At 38.0% G+C, this 18,566-nt stretch overlaps 1 protein-coding gene across 4 annotated transcripts in view; it reads right to left on the bottom strand.

The window, feature by feature from the left end:
• Window positions 1–18,566, bottom strand: part of slc10a7 (solute carrier family 10 member 7) — a 183,403-nt gene that overhangs the window by 112,847 nt on the left and 51,990 nt on the right. For 3 of the 4 annotated variants that reach the window (XR_010006281.1, XM_062980929.1, XM_016994091.2), the window contains one exon: window positions 10,397–10,435. The exons of the other annotated variant lie outside the window; for it this stretch is intronic. Coding sequence is in view for 2 of the 3 variants with exons in the window: in XM_062980929.1 (XP_062836999.1) it covers window positions 10,397–10,435 (39 nt within the window). In the remaining variant the exon portion in view is untranslated. The remainder of the gene's footprint in view (window positions 1–10,396; window positions 10,436–18,566) is intronic. 4 annotated transcript variants of the gene reach the window in all.

Here is an 18,566-nt window from a genome sequence, read left to right on the forward strand (position 1 = left end):
AATTTAACGAAAATTTTAAGAAACAATTAGAGAATGGGCCAACGATGGTTCGAATTACATTGCCAGTTGCGCCCAGGGAAAATGTTTCAATACTCGTTTCAAAAAACGAGAACAATACGAAATAATTACGAAACGAGAAACATAACGAATATTTGGACAACCCTATTGGTTTGTATCTCTGTGCTTTCCTGCCAAAACCTCTGGCTTTAACAAGTAAACAGTTCAATTGTCAATCTAATCCCATAAACACATATGAAAAAAATGGCACAGTATGTTCACTCACCATTACCTTGAGGCATCTTCACACAAAGGCAAGAATCATCTACAGATTAAAAATTCTGAACCCTAATTAAAGACCATAGTGGATAGGTGGGAGATAACCCAGGGATTGATGGCATCCCCTTACTCACAAGAGAAGTCAAACCTTATTCACAAGGGAAGAAATGTCATTGAAGTCGACTGTGACTAATTCTTATTATTTATTATATTCATTTATACCTTCCTTCCCTCTCCTCCCCATGGATTGTGACACAGAGGCTAACAACATAACAAGTTATATAGTTAAAAGCATATAAAAAGTAAATATTGCAACAATTAAACTAATTCCATTATTTATATAATTTAATTAAAGGGCCATTATAAAATAAATTAAAAAGCTGTTAAGAACAATTGTCTTAAATTAATACAGACCTCCCTTTTTCTATTTTAAAAGCTTGACTGAATAAAAAGATTTTAGCCTGCCACCAGAAGGACTACAAGAAAACAGCCATTCTAGCCTCCCTGAGGAAGGTGTTCCAGAATCCAGGGCCAGGCAATCTGAAAGCCTGTTTTCATAGCCCTACCATTTGTGCTTGTGGGGCTGAGGATACAACCTCTCCTGATGACCTCAAAGCCAGGGCCAATGCATACAGGGAGATATGATCTGCCAAAGAACCTAGATCTGAGCAATATTGAGCTTTATGGGACTAACTTCTGAATAAACCTGCTAAAGAACTTCCTGTATAAATACATCATCTTCCAAATTTCAGGGTGTAATTAAACAGACTAATTTTTCAAAGGGGAAAATCTGATGACTTTTCTTCTGAGACCCAGCATGTAGTAGTTAGTGGTATATGCCATCACTAGGTAACACAAACTTCAGGAATATATGTGGGTCCTCTTCTTCATTCACACAGTCGTCTCCGACTCTTTGTGACCTCATGGACCAGTCCACGCCAGAGCTCCCTGTCGGCCGTCACCACCCCCAGTTCCTTCAAGGTCAAGCCAGTCACTTCAAGGATACCGTCCATCCATCTTGCCCTTGGTCAGTCCCTCTTCCTTTTTCCTTCCATTTCTCCCAGCATCACAATCTTTTCCAAGCTTTCCTGTCTTCTCATGATGTGGCCAAAATACTTCATCTTTGCTTCTAATATCCTTCCTCCAGTGAGCAGCCGGATATTATTTCCTGGAGGATGGACTGGTTGGATCTTCTTGCGGTCCAAGGCTCTCTCAGGATTTTCCTCCAGCACCAAAGTTCAAAAGCATCTATCTTCCTTCGCTCAGCCTTCCTTATGGTCCAGCTCTTGCAACCATAGGTTATTATGGGGAATACCACTGCTTTAACTATGCGGACCTTCGTTGCCACTGTGATGTCTCTGCTTTTCACTATTTTATTGCGGTTGGCCATTGCTCTTCTCCCAAGAAGACGTCTTCTGATTTTCTGGCTGCAGTTTGCATCTGCAGTGATCTTCGTGCCTAGAAATATAAAGTCTGTCACTGCCTCCATGATTTCTCCCTCTATTTGCCAGTTATCAATCGGCCTGGTTGCCATAATCTTGGTTTTCTTGATATTTAACTGCTTTTGCACTTTCTTCTTTCACCTTGGTGATAAGGCTCCTCAGCTCCTCCTCACTTTCAGCCATCAGATTCCTATCATCTGCATATCTAAGGTTGTTAATGTTTCTTCCAGCAATTTTAACTCCAGCCTTGGATTCCTCAAGTGGGTAACAGTCGCAATATAGCTAGGAGGTGATGGTATCCATCTATCTCAGAGAGTTAAGGTCCAGTCCCTACTCTACCATGAAGTCCACTGGATAATCAAGTTCAGTCTCCTTCTCAGTTTAATTCAGAGCTTTCCAAACATTTCATGTTGGTGAAATACTTTTTAGACATGCATCATTTTGCAACACAGTAATTCAGTTTTACTAGCCACCCAAAAAGAGATGTAGACACACACATACAAACAGCAATTCAGTTTTACTAGCCACCTTATAAGAGATACAGACACATACATAAATTGTATTAACAAAATGTATGGGGACACAACATCTCTAATGAAAACCTTTCATTTATATTTCTAAAAATATGTTTTATTGCTTATTCCACATAGAGGTTTCTTGTTACCTTCTCACAACACACTGCAGTGGAGACACTAATGTATTATGACACACAGTTTTGCATGCTCTGGTCTAGATTAACTTAGTGTTGCTGTGAGGCCAAAGTCTATGGCGGAAGAGTACAGAACAACCAAATAATCTAGCATGCCATTTTGTGACCTATACGATAACCATGAAGATTTATATATATGCTAGATTCATAATATTTCTTAGGAACAGTGTGCCACATTACAGGTGAAAGAAAATACCTACAATACAATTCAGGCCCCATTTGTGTAGATCATATTTAAATCAGTTGCCATCATCCAGCAAAAGGAAATAGCTATGATTGGAAAAAGGGTACCCATATAAGGGAGCAAAACTTATTTCTAAATAGTGTCTGCAAGTGCTGAAGATCACTGCAAGAGTAACCACCCTGGGATTTCAACTGTACTGATCTTTGCTTCAAGTGATGGCTGACACAATGATTCCTCCACTCACCAATTTAGACATCCAACTCCAATATGAGGATATCTGAATCTCTGAAACATTTATATCGTCTGAAGAGGAAACAACATTTCTGCCTATGAACATAAGTGGCTACTTCACTTCAGCATGCCAACTCTAGAGATCTTAGTCTATTCTGAATTTAGCTATATATTGCAAGTAATTCTTTCGATCAAATACTACAAACATGAAACAAACAGAGAATGTCTGTTGTCAAATACAAATAAAAGGAGAGGAGGAGGAATCTTCAAAGGGCACATTTTCCCTAACAGCTGAGCAATTTTGCACAACAAAATTAATAATTTAGCTATTTGAAACATCACATGTGCAGAGCACTGCAAGCCAACCAGTGGCATTTTCATTTCAAATTTGTACAGTCTTTGGTCAATGCATATAATCTACATTTCTAACACCTGCTTCACTGTGCTGTGAACCGCAGCATTTTCTATAAATCTTCTTTCATCTTTACACTGTCCAGCCAAAAAAGAAAAAAGAAAAAGAAAAAAGTGTGGTGGAGAGAATAGTACAATGGCAGGCAATTATTTAGCTTTACTAGGATAAGAAGCTATTCACAGGGTTTTGATCATAGCTTGGAAAAGACTTTTCCTTGTATGTGAAATTTCATTTTATGAAAAATTGATCCTAAAAATGTAATGCTATTATTCTGATTTTAATTGTGTATAATGTATACCTTGCCTTCATAAAAAACCCTTGACATTGCATTTATACATACTAACAGAATAAAGTAAAATATAAAAATATATACGTAAACTACAGTGCAATTAAGCAATAATGCACAACAGGGTGTACCTTAATGGGCCATTAACCACATGCCTCAGGTGTATTGATAGGCAGGAGGCCAAAAGGAGGAGGACTTCAAATACTCTGTAAGTGCACCAATGGCTCATTAGCACATACCACAGAATTACTTGTTGCTATAGTAATAGACACATCATCAGCCTAAAAAAAGAGGAATGTTTTATGCTTGTGTGATGTCACAAGCAAGGTTTCCTTGAAGAGATTTGCCCTCAATTTTTGCAATAATAAGTCATCAAAGTTTGCAATAGAAATATAAGTCAGCAACCAAAAACAGAGGGTTGTTGTGTGTTTTTCAGGTTGTACGGCCATGTTCCAGAAGTATTCTCTCCTGACATTTCGCCCACATCTATGGCAGGCATCCTCAGAGGTTGTGAGGTAATGATTCCAGCCATGAAAGCCTTCAACAACACAAGAAACAGAGCTTTTGTCCCACTGTTGTTTTTTATTATTTCTAATGCCTCCTGTTGGACAACTCAAGACCATGACTGAGGTCCAGTTGTCAATACCACCTAGAGTTACACCATTAAGCTGTATTTCTGGCATTGCAGAAGAACTGGCTGGTACCTGCTAAAAGAGCACTTTGGTTTTCTCGATGTACAGTGAGAGACCAAGCTTTTTGTATGCTTCTGCAAAAGTGTTTAGCGTGGCTTGTAACTTTTCTGAGTGAGCACAGATGGCATTATCACCAGCATATTGGAATTTTATAAAAGACATTGTTGTGACCTTGGTTTTGGCTTTTCAGTCTGCTGAGGTTAAATAGCTTGCCATGTTTCCGATAGATGATTGCTACACCAGTGGGTAGCTTCCTATCAACAAGGTGCAGTATCATAACAATGAGGATGGAGTATAAGGTTGGGGCAATAACACTTCCCTGTTTGACCCGATTCCACCTTAAATGGGTCACTTTGGGAGCCACTGCCATCCAAGACTGTTGCCATCGTGGAGGAGCCGCAGGATGTTCACAAATTTGTGGACCAAGTGTATCCATTGGAAAGTGATAAAATTACACTTATTTAAATCCCGTTCATACTATGGGTATACTCTAATTCAGGCGATTTAGGCTTATACAGCTTAAACATTTGGCACAGCAAAGGAAAAAGATCCAACTAATGATTGCAATAAGATTGCCACATTTCCCCTTTATTTATGTACCAACTTTTACACTATTTAACAACTCATCAAACGGTGAAGAATAGCAAACAGGAGACAGATAAACAGTTTTGCTTTGGGACAGCCACTTTTTCAAATTTTCACTTCAGAAAAAGGTAATTCAAACAACTCTTTTTGTGGGTTGCAGTGGACAAGAAGAAAAAAACATACGTAAGCATGAAAAAAATGTTGCAGAACCACAAAAAAAAACTTTTGGAAACCTACGTACAAAATATTATGTCAAAGAAGTAATAGCTTATTGCCTATATAGGCTTCATGTTCGCTGTCCACATGATGAAATTAATCTAAATTGAGAACAGCATGTCCAATTTTTTAAAGATTTCTTTTTAAAAAAAAATCCAAACCAGCATCTAGTGTCTCAATGTACATCATTAAGCAGTGGAAACAACTAAACTTTGCAGTTTTACCAATTTGTGGCATCTTTGTATTTTCATAATGTCCTTCACAATTGAATTTCAAATTTTCATACAATCAATAAAGGGAAGCAATGAATGAATGAATTTTATCATATAGTCACAGGCCAAGAGTTTAAGGAAGCAATGGAAAACATGCTTGCTCAGTATCTTCCATACGTCTGTCCTTTTCCTTTTCTAAAAGTGTATGAGATTACAAATGGGGAAAGAAATGCATGAAAAAGGAACTTCCTTCCTCTTCAGCTTTCTATATGAGATATTTTATATGCAGGCCAATTAACAGAAAAAAGCAAGAACAGCATTTGGCACAATATAATAAAATAAGCTAGTCAATTGGTTAGTTCCACATCATGGAATTTCTTTAAAGAATAATGAAATCTTTGCTTTAAAAAATCCATCATTATTAAAAAATAAAGAAGTTGGCTCAGCCTATGAAAATTAGATTTGTAAGTTGTTGGTCATTCCCATAATTAAATTTATGTCACAAATTTGCAAGAAAAATGGACACTGTGCCTAATCCATTTACACAAGTCCTGTCAGGCTGTATAAAGCACTATGTCTACTAAAACGGGATAGATAAGAATTCTATAAGCTTTTATTAAAAGGGCATTTGGAAAAAGGGGCTAATTTTATGTATCGTTAAAAAGAAAAGTAAAATGTGCAATTATATCAACATGTAGCCTAGAGGATGAAATGCAGCAACCTTTGCTCTCATCAAACATATGGCTTCCCTGGAATGGCAATGATTTAAGTCTCCTTGGAAGATGGAACCTTTCCTGATAGGAGACACTGGGCCCACCTAAAATACAAGATTTGTTTTAGATCGCACTAGTAATGCTATAGTCTTCCTTCTTTCTGAAAGAAAGAAAAGCCGAAAAGGTGAGTGGATCAGCGGGAGAGAGGTAGTCCCTTTACACACACATACTATGCCATCCAATGCCTCAGCAGGAGATGTGCAAAGAAATAGACACTGAGCTGTGTGAATCTCTCTATACAAAGAATATAGAAACGACGACACCAGGGAGGGACCTGGGTGTAGAATCAAAGGATCATAGAGTTGGAAGAGACCACACGAGCCATCCAAACAAAATCAAAGCACCTACGACAGATGGCCGTCCAGTCGTTGCTTAAAAACCCCTGGAGAAGGAGACTCCACTACACTCTGAGGCAACATATTCCACTGCCATCAGGAAATTCTTCCTGTTGTTTAGGTGGAATGTCTTTTCCTGTAATTTGAATCTATTACTCTGTGTCCGAGTCTCCAGAGCAGCAGAAAACCAGCTTGCCCCCTCCTCAATGTGACATCCTTTCAAACATTTAAACAGGGCTATCATGTCTCCTTACAGCAGTGGTTCCCAACCTTTGGGACTCCAGGTGTTTGGGACTTCAGCTCCCACAGTTCCTAATCTGGCTGGGATTTCTGGGAGTTAAAGTCCAAAATACCTGGAGGCCCAAAGGTTAGGGACCACTGCCTTACAACCTACTTTTCTCCAAGCTAAATATCCCCAACTCCCATAGCTGTTCCTCACAGGCTTTGACTTCCAAACCTTTGACAATTTTGGTCACCCTTCTCTGGGAACCTTCCAGCTTGTCAATATTCTTCTCTAGATATAAAAGATAATTCAATTGTCTTCAGAAGATGAAGCAGTTTTGTGTTTAAACATAGGTTAATAGATACAAGTGAATAGAAACGTGCAGTGGAGGAAGAGTGGAATGGTTTTTGGCCATCCAAAGGTCCATCAACACCAATGGCTCTCAATCTGTGGGTACCCAGATGTTTTGGCTTTCAACTCTGAGAAATCCTAACAGATGGTAAACTGGATGGGATTTCTGGGAGTTGTAGGCCAAAACACCTGGGGGCTCATGGGTTGAGAACCACTGATCAACACTGTAGAATTAATGTAGTTTGATTCCACTTAAACTATCAGGGTTTCAGGTTATGAATTAATGGAAGTTGGTGTTTTACAAAGTCTTTAGTCTTCTCTGCCAAAGTGTGTTGGAACTTTACCACACTACCAATTCCAGGATTCCATAGCACTGAGCCATGGCAGTTAAAGTGGTCTCAAACTATAGTGTAGATGCACCCAAAGAACCTGGTAGATTAGAGGATAGATGCTTTCTCAACTGTGGGCAGTGAAGAAATAGAGCCAATTGTCCCATTCTCCAGCTGGCTACTCATTTTTGTTGGCTTTTAACCTCTGTGGTATGATAACCATTAGGAGTAGGACAATATTCTTTCTGCATTAGCTTTAAAGGGGAACCCTTAACAGTATTCTGGCAGCTGAATTTTGTACCAGCTGAGGGTTCTCAGCAATCTTGAAAAGAAAGACCAACACAGAAAGCATTATTGGAACTTCACTTAGATGTAACCAGTATACATAGAGCTGCCTGCTATTTATTTAGGCTAAATCCATAGATGTTTACTTAGTGGGAAGTCCCACTGTGTTCACTTGACTTATTCTCAAGCAAATATGCAAAGGACTGCTGTTATAGAGCCACCATTATTTCAGAGACCCAACGGCTTTGAATTACTAAAATGCTATCACATTTTATTAAGTCACTGTCATGGGGAAAAACTCAAATCATTTATGTTCCACAATTATTTTAAACCCAACTTTTAAATGAGGGGAGGAGATAATTATATTAACTTCTTAACTTAGAGCAATTCTCTGTGGTATAATTCTAAAACATTCTCTTGGTCTGAAATTTATGTAAATTGAATTCATCTATCATCAGTTATTACCAGGCTAGCTACAGGAAAAAAAAAGTTTTCTGTAACAATTAGTTCTTTAAAATGCTATGTTTTAATTAGACCTATGATATTATTACATTCGTTAAAAATATACACATATTTCCGCCTGCAGTTCTACAGGAATTTCCAAGCTAAAACTGGGTTGAGGCTTTAGTTTCCATTTTAAATCCATACACCCAGTCCTTGCCTGAGAATGCCGTCTATCAAATGCTAATATGTTTGAAAACCAAGAGGCTGCATATCCTTATCTAGGCTAACCCACATTCATATTCCCAGGACTCCCATAGAACCACAGCAATTTGCTTGAAGAAAGTCTATATTTCACTAGCTAAATATACCACTCTGTTCTCAGTTTAAGCTTCGAAGCAATTAGACCTCTGTTTTTAAAGCATTTAGAAAAATATCTCTAGCAATCATATAATTATGGTCCCTACAGATGTTGTTGGACTAAAACTGCAATAATCCCTGACCACAAAACATGTTAGTGGATACTAACATCAATCACACGTGGAAGGCCAAAGGTTTCTCACCCCTGCTGCAAAACATTCAACTCATCCCAGTGAACACCTACTAGAAAAGTAGACTTTGCCATCCAAATTACTGTGGAACATAACAAGACTCATCAATGCTGTTAAACGTACAAAGGACAAATCATAGAATCATAGTTCCAGAAAAATACACACACACATACACAAATGCCTTAATGAACAAACAAATACTTCTGAAAGTTATTAGGCAATACAATCTGTTGGAAAATTCAGGCCAAAATTCCCAAAATCTGAAAAATATTGAGGCTGCAGTAGGATAGTAAATGTAAAGGTTTTCCCCTGACATTAAGCCTAGTCGTGTCTGATTCTGGGGGTTGGTGCTCATCTCCATTTCTAAGCCGAAGAGCTGGCGTTGTCCGCAGACACCTCCTAGGCCATGTGGTCAGCATGACTGCATGGAGCGCTTTTACCTTCCTGACGGAATGGTACCTAGCATGTTTTCAAACTGCGGGAGCTCACCTTGCTCCCCGGATTCAAACCGCCAACCTTTCAGTCAGAAAGTTCAACAGCTCAATGGTTTAACCCGCTGCACCACCAAAACTTCCTGAAACCGGTGCCTCCTCCCGAGTTATTGATTTGAATTCCCATCAAACGCACCAGCATGATCAATCATCAGGAACTATTTCCAGTATTTGCCATAAAACTAGTTCTTGATGCAATATGGCTTAGCAGTTGAAGGCCCACACAAACGCACACACAGGCACCAAAGGTTCTTCTCCTGCAGAACCCAGCTTCAAAATACACTCTTGAAATGGATTAACAGAGACTTAACACCCTACATCTATGTGCCAAAATGAAAAGTTTTTTAAAAAATTCCAAATTATGTACAATTATGTACAAGCTATTAAATTGAAAATCACACTTAAACATTCAAACCTATCTCCATGCATCAATTCAATTTCACATTCTTTGCAATGTTTTGTATATTTAATTTACTGGTAACTATACACGAGGTATAAAAACAGTATTCCTCATTATATGTACTCGCTACCAATTTAATTTTTCACCAACACACCATATTTGAAATGGGCGATTTGAATCACCAAGATGCAAGAGTATGCAAAATGATTGGTCGAGTTATTTAATTGTCTTAATACATAAAAGAGGGAAGGAACTACCAAGAGCATTTCTCTTTTCTGTAGGTTGCTGTTTATTTGTTGAAGTATTTACATCCCAACTTTTATCCAAAGAGGTCAGAGTGGCTGGCTTACAATAACACATTAAACAATTACAACAGTGTAAGAAGATTTAAAATTTTTGAAAAAATATTGTGCTTAGAAGTGCAGCCCTATAACATACACACAGAAATTACACTTTGAAAGGTTTTGCCTCTCTGCGTACTTTTGCTTCTTCCAATAGCTCTCCCTGGGGACAGGGAACAAGCTTTTTCTCTGGCAGAGAAATATGCTAATTGTGTTACTGTCACCGGGTGAATTAGCATTGCCTCTCATCATCTGGGCCATGTTTTCCTTTCAAAAACCATGGCCCCTTGATAGAAAATAATGATTATGTGATAAGTCTCATTAGAAAATCAATTTATTGACACTACCTTCCAAAACATCTGAATAATAATGGATTGTCTTCTCATTATGGAGACTATTAACATGTACTTAAACATCATTAAATCATATTGATCAGAGATTATTCATGCACTAATTTTCTGCAGAGGAAGAGACAGTGAAAAGAAATACTGGCTTGGGCATTTAAATGAGCAGCAGAATGCATTAAAAAGACATGTCAGGTTCCCTTTTGAATCAATAATTAGCAGCAATAAAGATATTAAACAACAACGTTATTAAAACAGTATGCAGGGAAAGAAAGAATATAACTTACCAAAAAACTTCCAAATGCAGAGTTAAATATAGCAGCTGCCTAAAAATACAAAAGAACAAAAAAAAATATCAAAACCATCCTTGCTATTTTACAGGGGGGAAAAGTCTTGTCTATTCATGCAAGTTTTTAGAGAATCATCAGCACTTCTTTCAACAATTGCAAGCAGCCTCCAGTGAGACATGTTTCAGACTCCAAATATTTAAACAAAAAAAGCTCTAAAAAAGAAAGAAGAATTATATACCAGTACAAGTCATGATTTTGAAACTGCTTATAAAAATAAAACAAACAGACCGGATCTGAACCCAAAGGCAGGCTTACTATAGAAGTGAACTCAAAAGTCATTTTAAAGGGGAATTGCAACAATTCAATCCAATGCAACAACTACCTCTTACTCTTTGTACTCTTTTAGCTGAACCAAACCACATATTTACCTAAGTTATGTTTTAAACAATGTACTTTGGAATATGTTTTATGTTGTAAACAATATAAACCCAAAAGTATTAATTCTGAATGAAAAAGAGACACCTAAGACAACAAAACACACCCAACAAGAGATACAAAATATAATTAACTTTGAACGGGTTGAGAAGGAAGTCTTTTGCTTACCTAAACATCCAAGAAATAATGATAGGCACATGTATTAATCAATCAAATTCCATGCGAAATGCAATATTTACATCTTGTAAAGTCTTCCCCTTCACTATAAAAAAACAAGAAACTCTTGGATGGCATCTACTCCAAAGATACAGAACCATAAGTAGACAAAAGGGAGAACGTGGGATGGCATCTGGGGGAGAGAACTGCCATGTTCATGAAGAGTACATGAAGGCAAAATCAAATTAATTACCAAGGACATCTTCTAGCCATAGAAAAGAGCTTGGCAAGTTTGAACCAAATCCAAAACACAGGCTCAGCTGCAGCAGAACTTGCCTTCTGCTCTATAAAGAGAGTACGACAAAAATGAATGCCTAATGAGATGCTTGGCTCCAGAGAGCTTAGCTTTCTTATTCAAGTTCATAATTAATTCAAAGCTTTGATAATTTCATTAGAGTCATCCTCGGCTGGCCCTATCAATAAAAGATAGCACTGGACCACAGCTTCTTGGTGGCCCAAGCTCATAAGCAAGTGGGGGCTTAGCCTTTGCTTGCTGGCTTTGCGAGACAGCACGGACAATGGCATATGGTACTCCGTGTTGCAGAGGGAGCTTCTAGATCGAAATGGCTAAATAAAACATCATAGTTGACAGTTGTAAAACTAAAGCAACATATTTTAACACCTCTGCCTCAAAAGCATTCTGCTTTTGAACACAACAAGAAGGCACCAGTCCAAAGGACTTTGCCTGCCAGCAGGCACTGTTGAAACTGGGAAACACATTCTCTAACAAGTAGGAATTTAACTACTTCTGCAATTTTAAAGCTTGAGACGGACACAAACCCATGGGAATGACTGTATGTATACAATATATCAAGTACTGCGGCTTTGATCTTGAGATCTCTTGGGTGGAAAAAGGTCGCAAGTGGAAAAAGTTTAAGAAGCCCTGGTCTAAGACAACAGGTTAAAGCTGTCATTTTAGTCTGAATAGCACAGCAATAACTGGCATTGTGGGGAAAGAAGTCACCAGCTACTTCTAAGCAAGGCCACTGAAATCACTGAGGTTGGATATACACTGCCCTAAATCCCAGGATCTGATCCCAGATTATCTTCTTATCCAAGATTATCTGGCAGTGTAGACTCATAGAATCCAGTTCAAAGAAGATAATCGTGGATCAAATCCTGAGATATACGGCAGTATAGATCCAACCTATGACTTAGGTCAGTAGACATGCAAAGGACTGCACTGTTATCATTGTTAATTGATTATTCACTTTGGCACTTTAGTTCATTAATTGATAGCAGTTCATTTTACCTGCAGGTATTTCTGCATTTTTATAAATTTGAACAATTTTATTCCTATGTGATGGTATGTGTGTCCTTGTTGGTTGTTGCTATAAATTTTATGTGTTATTTTTAATGCTTGTGTACTGTTTATTGTATATGCCATACTCTGGAGTGCTTTTGTGAGCCACCCCGGGTCCCTTCAGGGAGATGGTGGTGGGGTATAAATTATTATCATCATTTATATGATACTGGCTTAAACATGTGATAAGAGAACTGGTAGGTATCAATCACTAACAAAATATAGTATATTGATCTGTTAGTACAGATAGCCAACTTTGTTTGCAGGTTCTACTGTGTTTTCGGAATTTTACAATTTTATCAGATGGATTTTATGTGTGTTATACGTGTTGTTTTTAAACCTATATTGCTGTTTTATGTTAATGTACTGTTTTTTATATGAGGCACTTCGAAGTGCCTCTGTGAGCCGCCCCAAGTCCCTTGGGGAAAATGGTGGCAGGGTACAAATAATAATTATTATTAATAATAATAATAATAATAATAATAAGATTAATATAAGTACTATAGGCTAGGCCTTTAACACACAGAGAACAATTTGATCTGGAACTCTAACAGGATAAAGAGTTTCTAAGATAAGACGTAACAAGAAGATAAGACTGAAGAGGATGATAAGACCAAAGATATGGCTCTACTTTATCAGCATCACATGGGTTTTTGCTGATGTTACACAGTCAGAATTCTATATACAACCCACAGTGTAGCAGACAAACAACTGAAGTACAGATTACAAAACAAAAATACTGGTAGCCACACTAGTGGGCGATATCCTAACTGCAGCTGTCAGTTCCAACATTCACCTCAAACAGAACTTTAAACTCTGCAGGAAGTCCAGCGAGAAGCAGGATTCTAACCGTTCTTTTACCAGGTCCAGGTACAGTCTTACATCTCTCTCAATTCAGTTCACACCATGTGTGCATGGCCTGCCTGGTCCCAGAAGAGCTTCAACCACAATTTCATACCAAAGATTGCATTTGAACAGTGTTTACAAAATATAGGAGGTGTACACTGATGTCTATGTAAAGGAAAGGAGCATTTTACAAGAGAAATGAGCCACTAGGAATCACATACCTTAATGCCATGCTTACTAGCAAAAGCAATGTGAGCTGTCTTGAGGCTCTGTATTAATAGTGAGATACAGCCACAAGCAGAAGATTCACTGCTCTCAAAGATAAAACTGTGGCCTCTGAAAGATAACTTTGGAAAGGCTTGACAGATAAAATATCTAGGGTAGAAAACCAAAAAAAAAAAAAAAAGCTGGGATTGGGGTCCCTTAAGCAACATCTGGAAAGCACAGCCACAAGAGCAGAAAAAGCAAAAAGCTACGATGGGACATTTGCAGTTCTCCAGATGCCTAGCTCCTAACATACTCCCAAATCCTGTTTATGCCCTGATGTTAAGGTGTTCAACAGCTCCATCAGTAGGATGTAAGGATGTGAAGAGGAAGCACATAGGAGTGTTATGTGGTATTTGAGTTGTACGGCCGTGTTCTAGCAGCATTTTCTCCTGACGTTTCGCCTGCATTTGTGGCTGGCATCTTCAGATAAACATATAATTACAATATGTTGTAGTGTCAGGTTATAGGTGACTTCTACTTAAAGCTTTGGAATTTTTCTTTTAGACTACATCTCCTAGAATCTCTCAGCCAACATGGCCTAGGTTCATGCTAGTGGGGGAAATCTTGGGAGCTGTGGGCTTTAAAAAGACATGTTTCCAGTCTCTAGCACACAGTATGACAGAAGATTGAGGTGGGTAACTGCTGTGAATGATGCAGCACCAGAATTTCTAGCTACAGCTAGAAAGAAATAGAAGTTTAATTGTGAGGGAGATTGTGGGACAAGGGTTTTCATAGGGTGCACATGCATCCTACTTGTTGCACTTTGCCTACTACAATCTAATAAATATTAGGGAGAAAGCCAGTTGGCAAAAGCCAAAGTTGAAATTTTGGGCATTACTTCTACATTTGGTATAACATCAAATTCTGTCCTAATGCCAACCTACTTGAATGTGTCAGTTTTGCCTAAAATAATCAATCAAATCTTTTATATTTGACACATTTCTTTGACAATCAAATTTACAATTATCCCCAGCTCATGCCTTAATTGCTATTACTATGAATTGAAAGCTCTAGTTTTGCAGAAAAGCACATTCATGCATGCATCTGGGGCTGCAAACAATTGTGTTTTCTCTCTTTTAAACAAGAAAAGCTATGTATTTTGTCTCAGTTGCAACTCATAACTATTCATCTGACATCGGAAAAGAATATATATTCACGTTATTGGTTGTGGGTACTAAATTGAATCAGGTGTCCTTTCCTCTTAAGAAAATTAAGTTGCTTTTGTGCACGAGTGTTTTAATGAGAACAGAGCTTGCCGACATTGATAAATGGCAATGACACCAGAGAGAGCATGTAAGCAGGACAATATGCGCATGTTACAGTCTTACAGGCTATTTTTCACTGACTATCCTGAATGACTTCACCATTTCTTAAGGGGCCTATTAATCTCAAATTTAGTTATTACACAACGTTTATTTGAACATATATTCTGGGGATGATGACAGTTAATAAAGGAAAAATTTTATGAGCACTATTTTTACATATTGTTCCAGCCATAGCTTCCCTCTCGTTCTTCTGTACTGATGGAATACTGTGCTTACGATGAAGCTTTATTTAAGAGAGAGAGAGGTACATATATTCAGATGTCTTTTTTAAGCATACGGGGACTCTTAAATAACAGTTAAAATGCATGCTAAAATCATACCCCAGAGAAGCAAACTAAAATGTGAGGCTAAATGTTTAACAAGAAAGCACTATATGCATAAATTGATCCCTTAAAGGCAGATTATATATATGTGTGTGTGTGTGTGTGTGCATGTGTGTGCGCACCACAACATCACTATAAAACAGAATAGAATTCAACTTCTCTATTATAATGAACATTCCTAGTTAACTAAGTGGAAACTGCCTGCATATCTGAAGCCTGAATAAGTTATGTCTTCATACCCTCCCTTGGGAAAATACCTCTTGTACAACAGAACAAGGTTGGCCAGCATGCAAACATTTACATGTGTACAATTACTAAATGTGAATAGTTATTATGTATATTTGAAAACCTAAAAGCTGAAATTTCATTTTTCCTTACTCATCCACTCCAATTTGTTTGTGTTACTTCATCCATGATAAAAGAAGACAAGACCTAAGCAAATCACACTGTTCAAGTGATAGAAAAGTAAAGAACATTTTAAAAATGATACTCCTTTAGCAAAAGAACATGCTAAAGCATTTAATACATGTGGTATAGAATGCAATAAGTTCTGGACAGTTCATGCAAGGAGATACACTTTCCCTTCTGTCTTTTGCCGTATCTGATGGATTCATCTGTGGAGAGACCAGGAGAGCAAAAGCTTAAAAGCCAAACCATATGATATTAAATCATTCCATCTAGATTCTAGTCCAAGACATTTCCAACCATCTTGCTGACAAAGGAACTTAACTTTACAATGTTTTGTTTGTTTTACAGCATGCACATTAAAAATTAATAACTGAAGCTCAGCTTTCTTTAAATCAAACCCTCAGAAAACGGTTCATACCTATATATGGATAGAGAGGAATGAATGGAATTGTAGTTGCTATCTTTGATCTATAAGATTTGTGTCAGGTAAATGCACTTGAAACTGTATTGACTCTGTTGCTGTTCACATTAAAATAATATTACATACATTGGTGCGCACACTGTTCTAAATAGTAAAGTAAAAAATACAGACTCCTTAGAAATCTGCTAAAACCTCCAAGTACTTTATGGTATGCTTCTCCTGGAAATTACTATAAAATTGCATTGTAGGACCTAACAAATTCCTACAGAAGATATCTCTCAGCCCTCCCAACTCTATGGTATTTTTGATCATCCACTGTGTTAAAAAGTTCTCTTTTAGATCTCAATGGGCTAGGGGAGAACATGACAAAAATGCCTCCATGAATGAACATTAAGCGTTTTGGAGACACTGGGGGCAAAAAATCTGATTTTCATTTTGTAAGCATATCAAGGTCACCTGAAGAGCTAATGCAACCCCTTAGCTATCTTTGCCCTATATACACAGAAGTCTACTTTCAACTTTGCTTTCTCAGTTGCTGTTTTAAGTTGTCTCTCATGAAGATATAAGAATAAACCTTATCTTAGACCAGTGATTCTCAATCTGTGGGTTCCCAGGTGTTTTGGCCTCCAACTCCTAGAAATCCCAGCCAGTTTCCCAGCTATTACGATTTCTGGGAGTTGGAGACTCCCAGGTTGAGAACCACTGGCTTAGACCAAGGCTTTTTTCATGAAGGTCTCAACTGTGTTTTGCTTCCTCTCTATAAAAGGTCTGAGAAGAGCTTTCCTCAATCTGGTGCCTTCTCACATCATGTTGAATTACTCTTGTAATCCCCCCGCATGGTCATGCTAGCTGTGTTGATGGGAGCTATAGACCAACAGTCTCTGCAGTTGAAGAAAGATGCCCCAAAAAATCCCTATGCTGCTGGGATTTAGAAATTATTATTATTATTATGTTTATTTATACCCTGCTTTTTGTCTCCACAGAAAATAAAGTTATCCTTTGTGTTAACCTAAAATGCTAGCTTTTCTTGAAGAACAAGATCAAAAATGATACAAACGGAAGTTACAATGAAAGCAAGAACAGATAGAAATAAAGTGCACAGTGAACTCAAGTGATGACATCTCAGGCCTTTTCCATTCTCTGGTTTGATCAAAGATACAACCTTGTGCCCAGTAAAATTACATTCCATGTGAATAAAATGCTTTCATCAAATCAGTCAGGCCTGGGCTACCTCAGAAAGTTCTGGTTTGCTGCCAAATGCACCACAAGGCCATCAAGGTCTTTATCTGATCATAGTTTGACGCACTCAGTCTTGTGGGAAAAACACACTATCCCACTAAGGAAATCTTGGGACATCATTGCTAATGCTACAGAATTACTATTCACAAACAATATTTCACAGATCCAAAGAATTAATTTATCATGTATCATTTTACCCCTCCATACAATGCTTTGCACAAAATATCTGCTATGTTGAATGAAAAATCAAAATGGAATCTCCATTCTGAATTTAATGTTTTCCCTCTGCAAGTATACTTTTTCACTGTCCAATAACAAAAGTCTCTATATGGAGCATGGTGCATGAAAAATATAAACTAGAAGAAAGAAGCAATGATATAAACCAAGATAAAACCAGTAGGCAAAAAAATTTGGCTGAGATCATATATGTGTGAGGGAGTCCACATGCACAACTCTACATCCTTCTATCATCCAGCAATTTTCAAGACCTGGAAGAGACCTCTAAACCTGTTACCAGTGGGGAAGGGTGGGAGTGGGAAGGTGATTCAGCTCATAGAGAAGCAAATGGTCTCAGCTCAAGGGGCGAGAGAAATTAGGGTATGCCCTTAAGTGGAGTGAACTTCCCCAAAGAGTAGCCAGAACATAATACAGTAGTATTAAATGTATTCCACCTCCCACCCCTACTCTCTGGCAAGAAGTTCCTGGACATCTGAGGATTTGCACACACATAGTCACTAACAGGATGCTGGCCTTGGGTAAGATAGGAAAACACCAATATAAAATCCCATATGTTTAAAACAGATGCAACAATCAAAAACGAAAGGTATCAAGAGATAATAGTAACAGTGTTATTAGCACTACTACAACAACCAACACAAGTTAGTTTAAAGAAATTGTTAAAATTCGTTCTCTACTCACTTATCAAGAGCCTTCCTGGAAAAGGGAGGTTTTTGAAGACAGAGGAGACCCCACCACTCTCTAAGGCAGTGGTTCTCAACCTATGGGTCCCCAGGTGTTTTGGCCTACAACTCCCCAAAATCCCACCCAATTTACCAGCTGTTAGGATTTCTGGAAGTTGAAGGCCAAATCATCTGGGGATACACAGGTTGAGAACCACTGCTCTAAGACAATTGATTCCATTGCCAAACTGCTATTATCAAGACGTTCCTTCTAACGTTCAATCAAAATCCATTCTCCTGTAACTTTAAGCCATTAGACCTGGTCCTACCTTCTCTAACAGCTTCAGAAGTTTTGAAAGACTGCTGTCAGATCACCTTTGCCTTCTCTTCCACAAGATGAATATGCCCTTCGACCTCTCCTCATATGTTCTGTTCTCCATACCTCTTATCATCTTCATCGCCCTTTTTTGAACCTACTCCAATTT

The sequence above is a fragment of the Anolis carolinensis genome, chromosome 5 (assembly GCF_035594765.1).
Source record: "Anolis carolinensis isolate JA03-04 chromosome 5, rAnoCar3.1.pri, whole genome shotgun sequence".
NCBI classification, from domain to species: Eukaryota; Metazoa; Chordata; class Lepidosauria; order Squamata; family Dactyloidae; genus Anolis; species Anolis carolinensis.